Source organism: Lepidochelys kempii, chromosome 1 (genome assembly GCF_965140285.1).
Source record: "Lepidochelys kempii isolate rLepKem1 chromosome 1, rLepKem1.hap1, whole genome shotgun sequence".
Classification (NCBI taxonomy): domain Eukaryota; kingdom Metazoa; phylum Chordata; order Testudines; family Cheloniidae; genus Lepidochelys; species Lepidochelys kempii.
This window is the reverse complement of record NC_136380.1, coordinates 25,570,821-25,589,878: the sequence shown is the minus strand read 5'-3', so window position 1 is coordinate 25,589,878 and position 19,058 is coordinate 25,570,821. Positions and strand designations below refer to the sequence as shown.

At 42.4% G+C, this 19,058-nt stretch overlaps 1 protein-coding gene across 4 annotated transcripts in view; it reads right to left on the bottom strand.

Moving 5' to 3' along the window:
• Positions 1-19,058, bottom strand: part of LOC140908865 (glutamate carboxypeptidase 2) — a 55,534-nt gene that overhangs the window by 7,350 nt on the left and 29,126 nt on the right. For 3 of the 4 annotated variants that reach the window (XM_073336805.2, XM_078852247.1, XM_073336788.2), the window contains exons 9-17: positions 16,827-16,912; positions 15,335-15,454; positions 13,341-13,423; positions 10,999-11,062; positions 10,349-10,416; positions 4,162-4,253; positions 2,682-2,772; positions 1,843-2,107; positions 268-349 (exon numbers count right to left, since the gene is read on the bottom strand). In XM_073336805.2, coding sequence (XP_073192906.2) covers positions 268-349; positions 1,843-2,107; positions 2,682-2,772; positions 4,162-4,253; positions 10,349-10,416; positions 10,999-11,062; positions 13,341-13,423; positions 15,335-15,454; positions 16,827-16,912 — 951 coding nt within the window. The remainder of the gene's footprint in view (positions 1-267; positions 350-1,842; positions 2,108-2,681; positions 2,773-4,161; positions 4,254-10,348; positions 10,417-10,998; positions 11,063-13,340; positions 13,424-15,334; positions 15,455-16,826; positions 16,913-19,058) is intronic. The other variant, XM_073336814.1, reaches the window with a different exon arrangement.

Genomic DNA, 19,058 nt, shown 5'->3' with positions numbered 1-19,058 from the left:
GCTGTGGGTCAGAAAATGAGACCATGAGTGGCAGAAAGGGACATTAGTGTAAACGAGAATCTGGCACTATAAGTGTAACAGAAGACTTTAACGGTGACCTGATTATTATAACCCTTAAAGGGACATAATTGGTACAACCCTCACGCCCATTAGTGGGCACTTGTTAATGAGATAGTTTATATAAGTGCTCATAGCATGAGTGAAGGCTGCCCCATTAGGCCTGACAAATTTAACTATTTGGATGGCTAAGGAACCTGTAGAACTTACTTATTGATGTCTACTTGCTGCAGTCTCCTGTGAAAGTCAATGGCAGCTTCTGTAAAATTCTTTGCAGCAGAAAAGAGAGAGTCTGCAGAGATGGGGAAGGAAGAGCTTAACCTTGAGTTCTGTTTAGCTTTTGGCAATGAACCAACATGATCATGTTAATTCTCATAGCACAAATGGCAAACTGAAGTGTGTGTATGTGTGTACAGTTCAGACACTCAAACAGCAAAAATGTCCTCACTATCACATGATTGCACATGCCCGCTGACAGAGCTCACATGAAGATGTGGGAGAGGTTTTGTTTTTGTGTTGGGTTATCTGAAGAATTATTTACCAAAATAAATAAGGCCTAGTCCACACACGGATTTTGTACCAGTATAATTATACCAGAACCAGTCCAAGTGTGAGCACAGTTATAAAGGTGCCTTATGCCAATATAGAGTATTTCCCTTCTTGTACAGGTGAGTCATTTTGGCACTACAAATGTATTCCTTGCATTTTATCAGCAAGAGTTTAATTGGTGCAAAGCACTGCAGTCGCTCTTATTACTTGCACTAATTTGGCTTTATGGGATGCATTGCAGCTTGGGTAGCGTATATTTGTATCTCCAAACATTGCAACCAGGAGGGGCATTGGGGTATGGAAACTGCCTGCCCAGGTGGTGACTCCTTTTCCATCCCACAGAAATGCCCATCTATGAGTCTGCAGGGTGAAATCCTGGCTCCACTGAAGATAGGCAATGGGCAATGCAGGACAGGATTTAAGATTCCTTGGGCATGGTGCTTAATTTAAGCAGGAGACGGTTGCTGGCAGTGGGTTTTTTTTCCTGTGAGGGACCCTCAGTATTTCCAACCCCAAGAGTTCAAAAATCTTGAGTCAGCCCCCACAATCATGAGATTTTAAAACCAATCATGAGGGTTGGGTTTTTTTGAGCAATCAATCTTGTAATCACTTTGTTTTCTGGTGTTCGAGCTTTTAGGAGTAGCTTTTTCAAGATTTCTCAGCAACCATCAGGGCTAGAGACTTACTTTTTATTTCAAATGAAAGTTGAGATTTCCCCCATTGTCATGTGATGACAGCAAATGGAGCTTTGAGAAAAACACCAAATATAATGAGACCCATGATAAAAACCACAAGAATTGGCCACTCAACTTTGTAATTCATTCCCCCTGATTTGTTGAGATTAGCGTACAATTGTTGACCTTCAGGGCCACAGTGCAAAGCCCACTTATTTCTCTGGACGTCTGGCTATGGATAGTGACCTGTAGAGAATGGGGGTTTGTTTATTCATTTGCTCTGATTGTATGGTTGCATTTCGTAATGGGGGCTGGGCCTTTTGTATTATTAGAGGTTTATTTTAACTGATATTCAAAAGGGTCTAGTGCACGTGGTTGCTTTTTAAAAAAATCAAAATAAAATCATTATTTTAATTAGATTGTAATCTTCTTAGGGGCAGGGACTAGTTTTGTTCTGTTTGTACAGGACCTAGCATAATGGTTCATGACTGGGGATCCTACATGCTATCACAATACAGATAATAATAATAAGAGGAAGGGTCTGGTGGAGGGCGGTACATACCAAGCGACACACTGTATGTCATCAGTTCCATTTGATGATTCTTTGACAAATTATAGATGACTTGAGCATAGTTTCTTAAAGCCTCTGCGTAATCTCTGCAGTCAAAGGGAAGGACCATGGAGTTGGCCAGTTCAAATACCAGCCCACCTCGTACCTGTGCCACTGTCAGGTGATTCTTAAAAGTCGGATCATAAAATCTCTCCACAATCTCATAGGTCTCATAGACACTGTGGTAAACTGGGTAGCCACTGTATTTTTCCACTCTCTGAAAAAAAAAAAAAGAATGAAAAAATGTGTTACTTATAATGCTGGTTGGGACAGCTTGACTATGCTGCAAAACATTCCCTTTTGTGTGGCTGGGTCACAGCAATCCTCTTTGTTCATATTTTCAATACTCCTCTTCATAGGGGAAGACCTTGCTTAATAGACTGTGACTTGTTATCTTATTGTAATTGCGCATGTCTCTCAATGTGGACACAGAAAGAATCAAAGCCATCATGATTGTAAAAAAAATCACTTCAGCATTCAAAGCTTTCTTAGAGCAACTGGCCATAAACAATTCTGTGTCATTACCCTATCATTTACTTTGAACTAAATGCCTTTATGTTTCCGTTGGTTCATGCCAAGTTCACAGTTATTATTATCACTATGTATGAATTATTGCAGTAACATCCAGGCACCCCAGTCCTGGAGCAGGATCCCATTGTGCTAGGCTCTGTACAAACAGAGAACAAAAAAGGCAGTCCCAGACCCAAAGAGCTTATAATTGTTGAATCCCAGCTGATGGTATTCAGTGGGTTATGAGGGACAGTGATGAGATGGTGTGATGACAGACTTACCCAGTTTTTGCTGTAACGTGCTCTGCCTGAAGCAATGCCAAGCCGCTGAAAAAAGACTTCAAAGTCATTGCCAGAACCCAGCTTATTTATTCTTTTGACAAGAAAAGGGAACAAATCTTGAGTAAAGTATCTAAGTACAATTTTTAGTACGTTTCAAAGCACCATATTAATAAACTCCCCACTCCTGTCTCTTGCCTATTTCACCCCATTCCAGGGCATTCCCCACCACACTCTTCCTCCAAACATCTCCTTAACATAATCTCTGTCATTCCTGAGTCGCCTATCACCCACCATGTGCATCTCCTAGCAACTCTGCTGTTCACAGTGGGCCAGACTCATCACATGGAACTCAGTGGAGTTACTGCAAGGAAGAATTTGGCTCCAAATCCACTTCCTTATTCTCACTCACTTAGGAGCCTCTCTGACATGGAGTCTCTACTGAACCCTGGTCAATCCCTGCCTCTCATCTGACAGGTCTAGGGGAATCGACCCATCACCCAGCACCTCTTAGTCATGACTTAACAGGATCAGCATTATATGTTATGAGGGGCAATCCCTGAAGATCTGAAGGGCGATATTGCTACAAAAAGCAGCCCTGACCCATTCTCACCCAGACAAAGTGTCTTCTTTAGGCTACAGAATCTAAGGCTTTCCATGTGGTTGGCAGTAAAGGGTAGGGGATGATGCTGTATTGGCCCAATCCACCTCCCCCTAACTTCTGGGCTTTTTCCATTTGAGAAAAGATTTCTATTCCTACTCAGCTAGCTGCAGAGACCTTTACCGAGAAGATTATGGGGGGCTCTAGGGCTTGAGCTCGCCTTTCAGAGAGGCACAAAGAAAGGATGAAGTGAGAAAGATGAAAAATTGTTGATGTGACCAGACTGAAGAAAACCATACAAAACAAAACACCAGCTCCAAAAAATTCTGGCTAGTTTTACTTCCTCCAGGCACTGAATAAAATGCAGAGTCCAAGGACTGCTAAACCTATAACAATAAGGATCACTGTTTCTTTTCACACACTAGTTATGCTTTCTCGGAAAAAAGACTAAAATGACAATAAAATGCTGCTTCCTACTTCTAAACATAGAACACTTACACTTAGCTCTGACTTCAACCCCAGATGGGCTATGTTGTAATTGACACCATACCCACAAATATTTTGGAAGCAGATAATCCCATTTTAGCTGTGGTTTCCTAGGGAGTTAGACGCATCCTGGAACCTATGAGGAATCGTGTGACTAAAGCCCTGCTATACTGACAATTTACTCTGTCATATGTAATTCCTCCAATTCTGAGTATGGGGACAGATCCACAGCTGGTGTAAATTATCGCAAGTCCATGGATCTTTGACAATTACACCAGTTCTGAGGATCTGCCCCACTATTTCTTTTAAGAGTTCAGCTTTCCATGTGGCTAAAAATACAAAGAAAACTTATTTTGCAACCTACACTAACTTCTGCACATACCCTTTGTCACTTACCTGGGGACATCTTTATATTCTGTTGACGGGTTTTTTTCATACCAGCTCTCATAAAGCGATTTGCCTTTAAACCCCTCATCTGGGCTTGGTATCTAGAAAAATACATTAAAAAAAAAAGACAGAGAGATACAAGTTTAAGTCTTATTGAGCAACAAATTCACAACCAGATATGACATAAAGTCGACTACTTAGAACAATGACTAAGCCACTGACTCAGGTACCATGAGCAAATCACTCAGCCTTTCTGTGCTACTTTCTACTAATTTGAAAAAAAGGTGTAAAAATAGTTACCTATCTCACAACAGTGCAGTGAGTCTTAATTATTGTTTGTGCTGTAGTTTGTGGTGCTCAGATGACAGGTGCTATAGACACACAAATATTAATAATAATTAAGCTGATGTCACGCCTCTATTTTTAGTTTGTCCTCTGATTTACTCGGCAGTTTCAACAGCTATAGGTATTTTTTTCCCTCAAGGATTGCTACATTTTTATTTCTTTGTTTAAGGAATTACTCAACAATAATAATCAGCACCGAAAAGGTATTTGCATTTACCTCTTTAGGTCAAGTTCAAGATTCTTCATGAAGTAATGTTGTGAAAGCATTTTGTCACGTATTGGCCCAGGATAGGGGTGGTGTAAGTCTAGTATTGCTCAGACATTAGCAACCAATAGGTTGTGGTATCACTAGGCCTAATCCTGTGTACTTTGCTACTGGTACACAGTTTGAGTATGGGTTATGGAATCAGGTTCATTGTTAGGTATTGGGCCAACAGATTCAAAAGTGTTCTGGGTGCTCAATCTGAGATGCCTTTGGTCTGATTGGTAGAAGTGCTGAACACGTACAGTTTCCACTGGCTTTAGTGGAAGCTGTGGGTGATCCACATCAATGAAATTTAGACCAGAACTATCTCAAGTTGGGCACCCGAAAACTGTGGCACCCACTGTAAGTAGGCTCTTTTGAAAATCTGGGCCACTGTCTTTCAGTTGTCAGCAATGACTATGTTGATTTGTGTGATGACATAGACAAACCCCACACTGGCCTGGAAAGGGTTAATGAACTGCTGTGGGCTCAGTCAGCCCTGCCCCGCTACACCTTGGAGGGAGAGGCTCAAAGGGGAGAACCCAACCTATGTGGGAACTGGATGGGAGGGAGAGCGGACTTCCTGCTCCCACTCTGTGAGAGAGGCCTGGCTGGGGCCAGGGACTGACCAGAGACTGTGCCTGGGACCAGGGACCGACCAGAGACTGTGCCTGGGACCAGAGACTGACCAGAGACTGTGCCTGGGACCAGGGACCGACCAGAGACTGTGCCAGTATGAGGGCAGGTAGCTCTGATGTGGGACTATTATTCTGATTTACTACCAGTGACTTGCTGAGTAAGATTGCTGCAGGGGGTGTCCTTCATGAGGGGATTGACAGCCAAATAAAACCCTTTATCTTTGCACCCAACTGGAGACATAGCCGTAGGTTGTTGCGAGACCAGGAGCAACCTGGTCACAAGCTGATTTTCCCCTTGCGCTACCTGCCAAGATGTGGCATATTAAATGAGAGATTCTTGGTCTAAAAGGGCAGATGGACATTCTACATGTAGAAGTCCAACCAAGTATTCCTAAATGGACATCTTGAGTTACAGATGAATAGAAAATACCAGATTAAAAAATCAATGTGGACCAGACTGGAATATCCTTACTTGTGATGCGTAGCACCTTACAGCACAAGTCATTGGGACTATTTAGGGAATAAAGTCACCGTTCTTATTTTTGTACAAATCTAAATAAGTATATGAAAGAACATAAACATAAGAACGACCACACTGGATCAGACCAAGGATCCCTCTAGCCTAGTATCCTGCCTCCTGACAGCAGCTAGTGCCAGATGCTTCAGAGGGAATGAACAGAACAGGGCAATTTTTGAGTGATCCATCCCGTTGTCCAGTCCCAGCTTCTGCAAGTAAGAGGTTTAGGGACACCTGGAGCATTGGGTTGCATCCCTGACCATCTTGGCTACTAGCCATTGATGGACCCATCCTCCATAAACTTACCTAATTCCTTTTTGAACCCAGTTATACTTTTGGCCTTCACAATATCCCCAGGCAATGAATTCTACAAGATGACTCTGTGATGTATGAAGAAATACTTCCTTTTGTTTGTTTTAACCCTGCTGCCTATTAATTTCATTGGGTGACCCCTGCTTCTTGTGTTATGTGAAGGGATAAATAACACTTCCTTATTCATAGAATCATAGAATATCAGGGTTGGAAGGGACCTCAGGAGGTCATCTAGTCCAACCCCCTGCTCAAAGCAGGACCAATCCCCAACTAAACCATCCCAGCCAGGGCTTTGTCAAGCCTGACCTTAAAAACTTCTAAGGAAGGAGATTCCACCACCTCCCTAGGTAACACATTCCAGTGTTTCACCACCCTCCTAGTGAAGAAGTTTTTCCTAATATCCAACCTAAACCTCCCGCACTGCAACTTGAGACCGTTATTCCTTGTTCTGTCATCAGCTACCACTGAGAACAGTTTAGATCCATCCTCTTTGGAACCCCCTTTCAGGTAGTTGAAAGCAGCTATCAAATCCCCCCTCATTCTTCTCTTCTGCAGACTAAACAATCCCAGTTCCCTCAGCCTCTCCTCATAACTCATGTGTTCCAGTCCCCTAATCATTTTTGTTGCCCTCCGCTGGGCAACAATTTTTCCTCTTTCCAATTTTTCCACATCCTTCTTGTAGTGTGGGGCCCAAAACTGGACACAGTACTCCAGATGAGGCCTCACCAATGTCGAATAGAGGGGAACGATCATGTCCCTCGATCTGCTGGCAGTATTCACTTTCTTCACACTATTCATGATTTTATAGACCTCGATCATATACCCCCTTAGTTGCCTCTTTTCCAAGCTGAATAGTGCCACTCGTTTTAATCTCTCCTTGTACAGAAGTTATTCCATACCCTTGATAATTTCTGTTGTCCTTTCTATATCTTTTCCAATTCTACTATATCTTTTTTGAGGTGTGGCAACAGAACTGTACACAGTATTCAAGGTGTGGGCGTACCATGGACTAATATAGTGGCATTATGATATTTTCTGTTTTATTATCTATCCCTTTCCTAATGGTTCCTAACACTCTGTTAGCCTTTTTGACTTCTGCTGCACAAAGAGAGATGTTTTCAGAAAAGTATCCACAATGACTCCTAGATCTCTTTCTTGAGGGGTAATAGTTAATTTAGACCCCATCACTGAATACGTATAGTTGGGATTATTTTTTCCCATGTGCATTACTTTGCACTTATCAACATTGGATTTTATCTGCCATTTTGTTGCTCCTTCACCCAATTTAGTGAGATCTCTTTATAACTCTTTGCAGTCAGCTTTGGACTTAACTATCTTGAGTACTCTGTATCATTTGCAACTTTGCCCACTCGCTGTTCACCCCCTTTTCCAGATCATTTATGAATATGTTGTACAGCACTGGTCCCTATACAGATCCTTTTTTGCGCGGGGGGTGGAGGGGCATTATTTGTGTCTCTCCATTGTGAAAATTGACAATTTGCTCCTACCCTTTGTTTCCTATCTTTTAACCAGTTACTGATCCATGAGAAGACCTTCCCTTTTATCCCATGACTGCTGAATTTTCTTAAGAGCTTTTGGTGAGGAACCTTATCAAAGGCTTTCTGAAAGTTCAAATAAACTATATCCACTGGATCACCCTTGTCAACATGCTTGTTGACACACTCACAAAATTCTAATAGATTGGTGAGGCATGATTTCTCTAAAAAGCCATGCTGAATTTTCCCCAACATATTCTGTTTATCTATGTGTCTAATAATTCTGTTCTTTATTATAGTTTCATCCAATTTTCCTGGTACTGAAGTTAGGCTTACCAACCTGTAACTACCAGGATTGCCTATGGAGCCTTTTTTAAAAAATTGGCATTACATTAGCTAACTGTCTTCAGGTACAGAGGCTGAGTTAAATGATAGGTTACTAGTTAGTAGTTCCGCAATTTTATCTTTGAATTTCTTCAGAACTCTTGGGAGAATACCACTTGGTCCTGATGAATTATTACTGTTTAACTTATCAATTTGTTCTAAAACTTCCTCTACTGAGACCTCAATCTGGGACAGAATAAGAGGATCACAGTCTGGCCCTATGAATATATGCTAGGTGAAATTAAAATTGGACATGTTAGAATCATAGAAGTGTAGGACTGGAAGGGACCTCAATAGGTCATCTAGTCCAGCCCCTTGCACTCAAGACAGGACCACATAATAACTACAGCATTCCTGACAGGTGTTTGTTTAAACTGTCTTCAAAACCTCCAATGATGGAGATTCCACAGCCTCCCTAGGCAATTTGTTCCAGTACTTAACTACCTTGACAGTTAGACTTTTTTTTTTTTTTTGACTGTCCACCTTAAACCTCCTCAGTGGCAATTTAAGCCCATTGCTTCTTGTCCTATCCTCAGAGGTTAATGAGAACAATTTTTCACCCTCCTCCTAGTAACAATCTTTTATGTATTTGAAAACTGTTGTTATGTCCCCTCTCAGTCTTCTCTTCTCCAGACAAAACAAACCCAATTTTTTCAACCTCATAAATCTTGTTTTCGACATTTGGCTTTAATGTTGGCCATATCTGTCACACTGTGTTTAATGCAGCAGGCTGGAATGCCTTGAAAAGTCTTAGTGCTTAGGAAAAGTACCAGAATAGACAGATTTCACAGCACGCATGGCTGCAAAATAATTGCTGCAACTTATCTGGCATGGCTATTTGCGGGGAAGAGAGGAACGTTTAATATATATATTGATCAAAGGTGTATATAAAACCTTTATTTACTCATTAGAAACTGAAATGTCATTATACTGTAGCATGCCACTGAAATTTTGAAGTTTAGCAGAATTACTTCGCAGAAGGGAAAACCTGTTCACATTAGCTGTTACTGCTGTAAATCATTCTTATAACTAGATAAGTCATGGTCTACAGATTGAAACTCTTCTAATAACGTTTCACACAAAATATTGTTAACTTGGAATAAAGGTTGCACAAGTGCATTTTTGTTTAATACAGTCATTAAAAATCAAGGAAATCCCCAGTTCAACCAACCCTAACATCCACACCAAGCTCTGTTCAAAGGTTTTACCTGCCAAACATTGTAACAGTCAAACACAGGCATCTCCACAACAAACTCCCTTTCACTTTCAACAAATGACCACCCAATTAGTACACATCCAATTCCTCACCAGTCACACTCAAGCTGCATTCAGCCAGTAAACTGTGGGACTTGAATTATATTGTGATAGTGTCTTCCAGGTGGCCTAGTGGCTAGATTGCTGGCCTTTTGGTCTGTAAGGCTGTGGGGTAGGGGGACCCAGACCCGCCCTCTCTACCAGGCCCCAGTCCAGGACCCTGTGCAGATCAACCCCTAAACAGGGGAGATGGGGTCTCCCTCCCAGCGGGAAGTCAAGACCCATTTCCCCGGGCTACTTCATACAAGTCTCTTCAATTTGGGGCGTGGCCCCGCTAGTCCAGTTGCCCCAAGTGCTGGAGCTTATTTGCAGCCTCTCCTTGGCAAGGGAGCCCTTACTTGGCACAAGTGGCTGCGCTGGCTGGCAGGTCACTAATCTATCCCTTTGGGCAGGCAGGCAGACAGAGCACTCCTGCTCCTAGCCAGTCAGCCTCCAGTTGAGCCAGGCTCCCTTCTTTTCTCCCCCTCCAGAAAAGCCTTGGCTGTAGGTCTAGTGGGGTGGGGCTAGCTGAACCCAAAGGTTTTATTTAACCCCTGCTGTGCCGAACACCAGTTTCTCTGCTCCCTCACACACATTTTAAGGGAAAAACTCAACATAACCTTAACTATGGCGTCACTACTGACCCCTCCATAGTACCAGTATATAAGAAATGTGAATGGGTGACATTATTAAACTGAACTCTTGATGGCCAAATACTACTCTCATGACATCTGGTCAACCACACTGGTGGCACTGAGGTAAATGAGAGTGGAATATGACCATTGAGGCCTAACTATCTGATGATGCCCATAACAGATTTTACTACTATCAACAGAAGCCCTGACAACTGTGCAGAATTTTGGCCTAAGTCTGTTTGTAATGAGAACAGTTTCACATCCAGTACAATAACCAGCTCCTATGGGTAGTTACTGTTGCTACATCAGTTGATATTTTAGTGTATCTTTACCTCTTTCGTCAAGCTGTACACCAGGCTGTACATCAGCGGAGTACAATCAATTCTCAGAGTGTAGTTTCCTGAAAGACAGGGTCAGCGTTTACAATAGAAAACCAAGTCTACTCTGTGTTTTTGTGGAGGGAGGAGACATGTCTGTAATAAGAGGAGACACCAGGAGGAAAAGCAGGATCTCCAAAGTAGATCGGGCTGCCAGTTGTAGGCTGCTCAGTGCATTCACACTGGCTTAGGATTTGGGCTAAATTGTGCTTCAGCTAGCACAATAGCTCAGGGGTCCTGCCTTACACCCCGTGCTCACTACCCATATCACGGGTAGCCACACGGGAGGGGAAGCTGACTCTACAGAGCTACTGGGAGGGATGTATAGCAGGTAGGTCCTTGGTTCTACCCCCATCTCTCCTTCCTCCCCCCAACACCATGTGTCAGATACTGTAGTTCTATGCCCAGCATAATATACTTCCTCCCCGAAGCAAGAGGGTAATTGTAACTCTGGGTCACCATCTCCCTCCCAAGCTGCTCACGGGCCAACGCAACAATGCACTTTTCTCAGGGCCCATGGCAAAGCCAGCACTGAGCCTCAAGTGAAGTTGTCTCAATTTTATCTACCTCCCACCTGCCACTGCCATAGAAACACAAGTATACACCTTCAACTGAGGAATCGGCATTGATATACGCCACCCCACGGGCTTGTAATAGTTTGGCATTTTCCTGTGGTGGGGGGAAAAAAAAACAAGTTGATTAACTTTTCCCCTCAAAATAACACTGTAAATTTTGCGATGTAGAATCTTGCAGCATTCCAAACTACCACAATCCAGTCCATATGGTACTTTTGGACTCACACGTCAGTCTTGACTCCCAGAGCACATGAATCAGTTTCTTTCAGAGCAAGGAGAACTGCACACAAGAGTTTCTGGATAAGTATTTAAAGGTGAGATTTGGGGCCCATTCCAACTAAACACAAGGTTTTGTTTAGTTAAATGGAGCAGATGCTCTGAACTACTATAGACGGCACCTCATGCCTTCTTTACGGTTAGGAACATATGAATGGCCGTACTGGATCAAACCACCTAGTTCAATATCTCATCATCTACACTGGCCATTAACAACTGCTTCAGGGAAAGTGCAAGAAATACTGCCATACACAGTTACGGGATAATCTGTCACCAAGGGAAATATCCTCCTAATCCCATTAGTCAGAGGTTTGCTTATGCCATAAATCTTGCAGTTATTTATATGCCTTCCAAAATTCTTTGCTGCTTTAATATTTACTATTACAGCTCTGCATCTGAATCTGCTAAACTTCTGGAGTCAACAGCTTCATGTCGGAATGAGTTCCACAGGCTAACTGTGTGCTATATGAAAATAAGTCATTCTATCAGTTTTGAATTTCCCACCTTTCAGTTACATTGAATGTCCCTTTGTTCTGGTGTTATGAGAAAGGGAGAACAGAAGTTCCCAATCTACCTTTTCTAGATCATTCATTATTTTGTGAACTTTTCTGACTTATAATTACCATGCCATCCAAGAGAAAACAAGGAGATTTTGCAGTAAGGAAAATTGTGGATGATAAAACAGCAAGCCAGTCATACTTCACATGCTGAAAAGAAGCTTCAGTGCAAGATTTATGGGCCTTCTTTGGAATGATTTGAGTTAGAATAGCCTTTAGCTTGACCTTGTGGGTGCTTTTAAAGTCAATGAACTAGTGTCTTCCTCTAAGTGGTTGTACAGAGACATGGTACCCTTGATTCTGAATATTATTAATGCAGATGGATTTATGACACGGGTATTCACAATCTCAGTACGAATCAGAAAGTACCTAGGGCAGCAACCAGAACAACAGATCTGATTCTGATCTCGTTTACTTCAGTGTAAATCTCAAGCAGCTCCATGGAAATCAATGGAATGACACCCATTTAAAATTGGTTTGAGAGGAGAATCAAGCCCAATATCTCCAACTTGCTGGGTCACTACTTGCAAGTATAGGTTGGTATAGTCTCAGACACACTTTGTTTTGGGATGTAGCATTGTTACTTTGGTCATACTGTGGGTAGCACAAGTGGCCTCTTCAGATGAAATTCACATTGAGGTTGCTCATTGCTAAAGCCGAGAATAATTTACTGTATTCCTGGGGAAGGGTTATTACTAGGGCCCTACCAAATTCACGGTCATGAGAAAAGTGTCACGGACCGTGAAATCTGATTCCCCCACCCCCACCCCATGAAATCTGGTCTTTTGTGTGCTTTTACCCTATACTATACAGATTTCACGGGGGAGACCAGCATTTCTCAAGTCAGGGGTCCTGACCCAAAAGGCAGTTGCGGGGGGGCTGCAAGTTTATTTTAGGGCGGTCATGGTATTGCCATCCTTACTTCCATGCTGCCTTCAGAGCTGGGTGGCAGAAGAGCAGTAGCTGTTGGCCAGGCGTCCAGCTCTGACAGCAGCACCCCGCCAGCAGCAACAGAGAAGCAAGGGTGGCAATATGATACCAGGCCATCCTTACTTCTGCGCTGCTGCTGCTGGCCGCAGCTCTGCCTTCAGAGCTGGGCTCCCGGCCAGCAGCCGCCGCTCTCCAGCTGCCCAGCTCCGCAGGCAGCGCTGCCGCCAGCAGCCGCGCAGAAGTAACAGTAGCAATACCACAACCTCCCCCTATAACCACCTTGTGACAACCCCCCAACTCCTTTTTGGGTCAGGACCCCTACAATTACAACACCTTGAAATTTCAGATTTAAATAGCTGAAATCATGACATTTACGATTTTTAAAATCCTATGACCATGACATTGACCAAAACGGACCCAGAATTTGGTAGGGCCCTAGTTATTACTTGAATGTTGCGGGACTGTTTTTTGGTATTTAGCAATACAACCTTGAACACTCTCTCATGTGTTTGTGTGTATATGAACATGCCTCACTGCAGCAGGTTCCAAAAGTGGGGGAAAGATCTACCATTGTGCAGAACTCTCTTGGATCACTTATTCTTGATTTACCTCAGCCCACTCTGTAGATCCCAGCAAGCCAAATTCCTCCGCATCCCAGCTTGCAAAGATCATTGTTCTTCTGGGCCTCCATCCTACAATAATAAAAGATTTAAAGCAACAGGAGAATTACTCCAGAGAAATACACTGTGAGTGTATATCAAACTGAGAATAAATCATACCATGAGTAACAACAGTTTGGATCTCAGCTGCAAGAATGATGTGTGGTGTAAAAGGCACACTTGGGGAATCTACCCCAAAATCTTTTGTAATTTTACTCATAGTTTGCAGTATTATGCCTGATACAGACCTTTGTCTTTGCTCAGTACCTGAGGTGATTGGCATTTTCCTAAATTCAACATTTTGGTAAATAACCGGGGAAGAACTTTTGCAAAAGTGTTTTGATTTTTTACAACCAGCTCCGTTCAGTACAGACACTAAATTACTGTCCTCTTTCATTTAAATATACATCTTAGTACTTGTTCCACGTCTAGGGTCATAAAGGCTTTCCCTGACCCCCCTTCTTCCCAAACACCAACTCTCAAATATCGAGAAATCCCCTGTGTGGTTTTGATAGATCCACCTCTAAACAATAATCTTTCGCTCTAAAAAGCTTTGCATGTGACTTGAAGCCATGGTAATCTGGAGCAGGATATATTGCAATGTGTTTTTATCTGTGTCTACTTTATCCAAGCTCTCCTTCATGCCACTGCTATTACTCCCGTTCCTGGTTGGCTTCACTAAACATTGTTTCCTATTACGTTCGGTAACTAGGCAGTGAAGGAAACAAAATTAACCTCTAACAGGTTTTAAATGCTGTGGTTGGGCAAAGAAAGCTACTGGAGCACAGTGTTCCGGTTATGTCAGGACCTCTGTCTCCAGGATTTCCAACTCAATAAAAGAAGACTCCACTTGTTCTGGCAGTTGACTTTTAATGGTGTTGACATTCCTCACCACCCTTAAGTATATTAGGAACCTTGTATTTTTAAACTTGTTCTCCTATTAATTTTTCACTGTGTATCCTGTACGTATTCCGGGTCCCATTCACACTGGTTTAACACTTAACTGATCTGGAAGCTATAAATGTTGTCTTCTCAGATTCTTGCTTACTCTCTTATGGCACAGTTCCATAGATTTTTAAGGCCAGGTGGTGCTACTACATGATCTAGTCTGACTTCTTCTGTGTCACAGACTGTAGAATTTTAACCAGTTACCCCGTACATCATATTTACTTCCCAATCTTCCACACGCTGCCTGATTTTCTTCCCCAGATGAAACCTTCCATACCCATCACCATCTTGGAAACCAAGGGTGTCATAACATCAATAATTTGATTAACTCATTATAGTTAAGATAACAGTGATTAGCAGCTGCAAAGCACTGTAAAGATGAAAACTGCTATACAAGAGTTCAGTAATTTCTATAATTACATACTGTAAATCCTTGCCAAAGCAAATTTACCACACTATGAATGAAAGAGGCACGTAGGCCAAGATCCACGAACGGACTTAGGAATTGCAACGTAGAGCACGTCTGTCGGCTCAGACTCCTCCACGCAACTTAGGCTGCTGAATGCCTAACGCCCCTGGTTCGTGAATTGTTCTGGGGCTTAGGCGGGAGATACAGATTCGGGCACCTAAAATGAGGCTGCAGTGTGCATGCTCACAAGCAAAAATGTAGGCCCTGAGCAAATTTAGGCACCTACGTGGTTAGGCGGAAGCCAAGCCGCATTTTGTGGATTGCAATGATGCCTAAAAATGGGACTTAGATGCCTATATATCTTCATGGATCACACCTTTGGATACCATCATTATAGGGACTTTGAAATATCTACAATAGATAACTGAAGAGTTGACAGCAAATTCCAAATATGAAGGACTGTGGCCTTGATTTAGCAGAGCACTTAAGCCTGTATTTAACTTAAATCAACTGGGAGCAGAAATTTGACCCTTAGTTTAAGAAAAATCTTTAAATGGTTCTGTTTGCTTTATTCTTTAGTCACATACCTTCCTTCTTCAATTTCCCATAACTTCTCACAATCTCATGAACCACAGCTGCCCCGCTCTGAGGATCAATTCCACCAAAGACCCAGGAGTCACGGTGGCCTCCCAGGATGACGTATCTGTCTGGAGAAATTAATCAGAGGGGTTTATTTGGAGGATCTCTTTCCTGCAGTAATAGTGTCAATGGAGAGTAGCGATGTAGTCTATGTAGGTTTGCAGGCAACAAATACATCACTTTAATAGTTTACTTCACATGTGGCAGAATGGCAGGAGCCACTGTAAATCTCTTTAGAAAAAAATTACAGGCAAGTTTGTCGCTGAACTGCAGCTGGTTTGTGGCTTATTTATATTTGCATCTGTAGAAGTTCTAAACTTAGTAGCACTTTAACTCCAAAAGATGTTTATAACAGACACCATAACAATAATTAGTTCCAACTGTAGTCTACATTTTTAAAGTTGTTGCGATTATTAACCCCTTTTTTCTGACATGCATCATTTTCCAAAATATTCATCATTTGGGCTTTTGATTTTCTATGCTGTCTTTGCCTGAAGTTTAATCAAGTCACATGAACAAGCAAACAAAAACTGTACAAACCACCAACTCTAAAATAAAACTGCACACATTTAAAAACTGTATCAAAACCAATAACCTTCTGGGTTTCTATTTATCCTCATTATTCTGTTTCAAATCCCTCCTTAAAACTTTCCTTTGCTATGACAGACACTCCATCATACACCTTATTATGGTGCATTTGATGGTCAAAACTGGCCCAGTATTTACATTTTTACATCCTGAGTGCTCTTAACTCAACAAGTTTTAAAGACACTGAAGTAGTATTTTCTTGCCCTAGGTGATAGGTACATTACAATGAGGGTTAACCAAGTCACAATGGAAGATGCAGTTGACATGATATGGCACTGAAGAAAGAATAAATCCTACTGTCTTGCTTGATGTTGTTACAATTGTGCTTCAGTCCAGAAATGGCTGTATTGTGGTTGCGGATGAAGAGATCTTACTATCCTATAAATATCTGAAAACCAGCTTAGGGGCTTTCAGATCACGTTGGATAAAAGATGCCATAATATAGTACACATAAGCCATTAAGGGGTGAAGCAATTTCATTGGCAAGAACATGAATGTCTTTTCAAACTCGTAAAGATCTAAACTTCCATTTATTATTAAATTCCCACAACTCTCTTATTAAAAAAAATCCATTAGAGAATGTACTTGCAATATTGCTTGCCTGGACGCAAATGTTTATGTCTAGGTTACGTTCCCCTTGGAAAACCAGTTTTTACAGTGAAAGTGCTGACATAACCTAAACTGTGTGAGTGCTCCTGCAGGAAATCCCCAATGTGTACAAACAGACGTGCTCACCAAGTAGAATATAGAGAAAACCCTCTTCCACGTCCTCTCTTTTTAATTACTATGCTTAATTAGGTGTATCTGCAGTTCCCTGCACCCACAGATAATTTATAAGACAAATGGCTTTACCTGGTTCTGTTGCTCCTCTGATGGTACCGATCACGTTGTAAATTCTTGTCACTTTATTGCTACTGTGAATGTGCATTTTGACCTTCCTAATGCATTGGAAAGCAAATGTAAAGAGAGAACTCATCAGATCACTTAATAAAACATTATATGCTTTAAAAATGCATAAGGTATATATTGTTTATAGTAAGAGATTAAGGGCAGAATTTTGCTCTCACTTAAACAAATGTAAATCTGGGAAAAGTCCACTGAAGTTGCACCAGCTTTATATTATTGAAATTGAGGACACAATTTGGCATTGGAAAGTTACCTAATCACATTGTTGGTGCATGACTTATATTGGTAACGTGCTATTTATATTGATTGCTGCTATGATTTATACTGGCAACAGACTAAAAGCTCTGACCTTAAAATGATGTTCTGTTAGCAGCTGATTTTTAAAGTTGGGAGGGAGAAAGGAAAACTAACATATTTTATAAATATTTTGTTAAAAATCTAGAGGTTGGTTCCTCTGTCATTTAGCCAGTGTAACTCCGGGGTAACACCACTGCAGAGAATGGAATCACAGGGGCGGGAGTCAGTGGGGCATCAGGCCCACCCAGAACATCAGGACACATTCTAAGTTGTAACATAGAATCATAGAATATCAGGGTTGGAAGGGACCTCAGGAGGTCATCTAGTCCAACGCCCAGCTCAAAGCAGGACCAATCCCCAATTAAATCATCCCAGCCAGGGCTTTGTCAAGCCTGACCTTGAAAACTTCTAAGGAAGGAGATTCTACCACCTCCCTAGGTAACGCATTCCAGTGTTTCACCACCCTCCTAGTCAAAAAGTTTTTCCTAATATCCAACCTAAACCTCCCGCACTGCAACTTGAGACCATTATTCCTTGTCCTGTCCTCTTCTACCACTGAGAATAGTCTAGAACCATCCTCTCTGGAACCACCTCTCAGGTAGTTGAAAGCAGCTATCAAATGCCCCCTCATTCTTCTCTTCTGCAGACTAAACAATCCCAGTTCCCTCAGCCTCTCCTCATAAGTCATGTGTTCCAGACCCCTACCATTTTTGTTGCCCTTCGCTGGACTCTCTCCAATTTATCCACATCCTTCTTGTAGTGTGGGGCCCAAAACTGGACACAGTACTCCAGATGAGGCCTCACCAATGTCGAATAGAGGGGAACGATCACGTCCCTCGATCTGCTGGCAATGCCCCTACTTATACATCCCAAAATGCCATTGGCCTTCTTGGCAACGAGGGCACACTGCTGACTCATATCCAGCTTCTCGTCCACTGTCACCCCTAGGTCCTTTTCCGCAGAACTGAGAAAACATTTTAGAACATTCCCACTTCATCACACCCCTCCACCCAGGGCATGCCATTCCCAGCTCCCCTGGGTCCCCGGCCCCAGAGCTTTCTGGGTAAAGGTGGTGTGACGAAGTGGGACTGTTCTCAATGTTTCCTCTGAATAGTGTGGGGGCGCCTCAGCTTCCCCCAGGCAGCTCCCAAGCATCCAGGGAGTGGGGCAAGGGTGCATGACCACTGCAGAGCCCTAGAGGGCAGGCGCGTGCAGGAGTCTGGACACAGAGAACGGCCGACACCCTGCCTCCCGGCAACCGATGGCCCGGGCCCCTCCCCCCCCGCAAGGCGAGAGCCAAAGGGCTGGAGAACAAAGGAATCAGGTGACCACCCGGCCCGGGAAAGGAACAAAGCCCACGAACATGTCTTTTGTTCACTTATGTACCAGCCAACCTAAGGGGCAGCATCTGACTCTCAGTGCAGTCCTGTATTTTTTTAATCTCATTTTCCTGATGATTTGACTATAGGAGGAAGAGGAGCTCAAGTGGTTCATCTGAGGTCATTACAATAGTTCAGTCTGACTAGTTCAACATGTGGCTTCTAGCCATTGGCTGTAATTCAGTAGATCATGTGGCCTCAGTCATAGCCACCTGAAGCAAAAATGAGGCTTTCTAATGTAAGGAATAACACATTACATTAGAATTTTCAGAACAATGTACATTTGAGATTAATATCTTCCTTATTTTATATGATGCAACAAATAGTCCCAAAGCTAAAGACAGCTTAGCTCAAAATAGACGTGAGTGGAACTTTTATTGTGAGGCCTTCGACTCAGTCCTGATTGATCAGAGAGTTTGCTAAGATCTGGAAACCTTGCAAATGAATTCGAGCCCTGGATTGCTTGAACCTTGAACAATGTATGAATTTGCATCAAAACTAG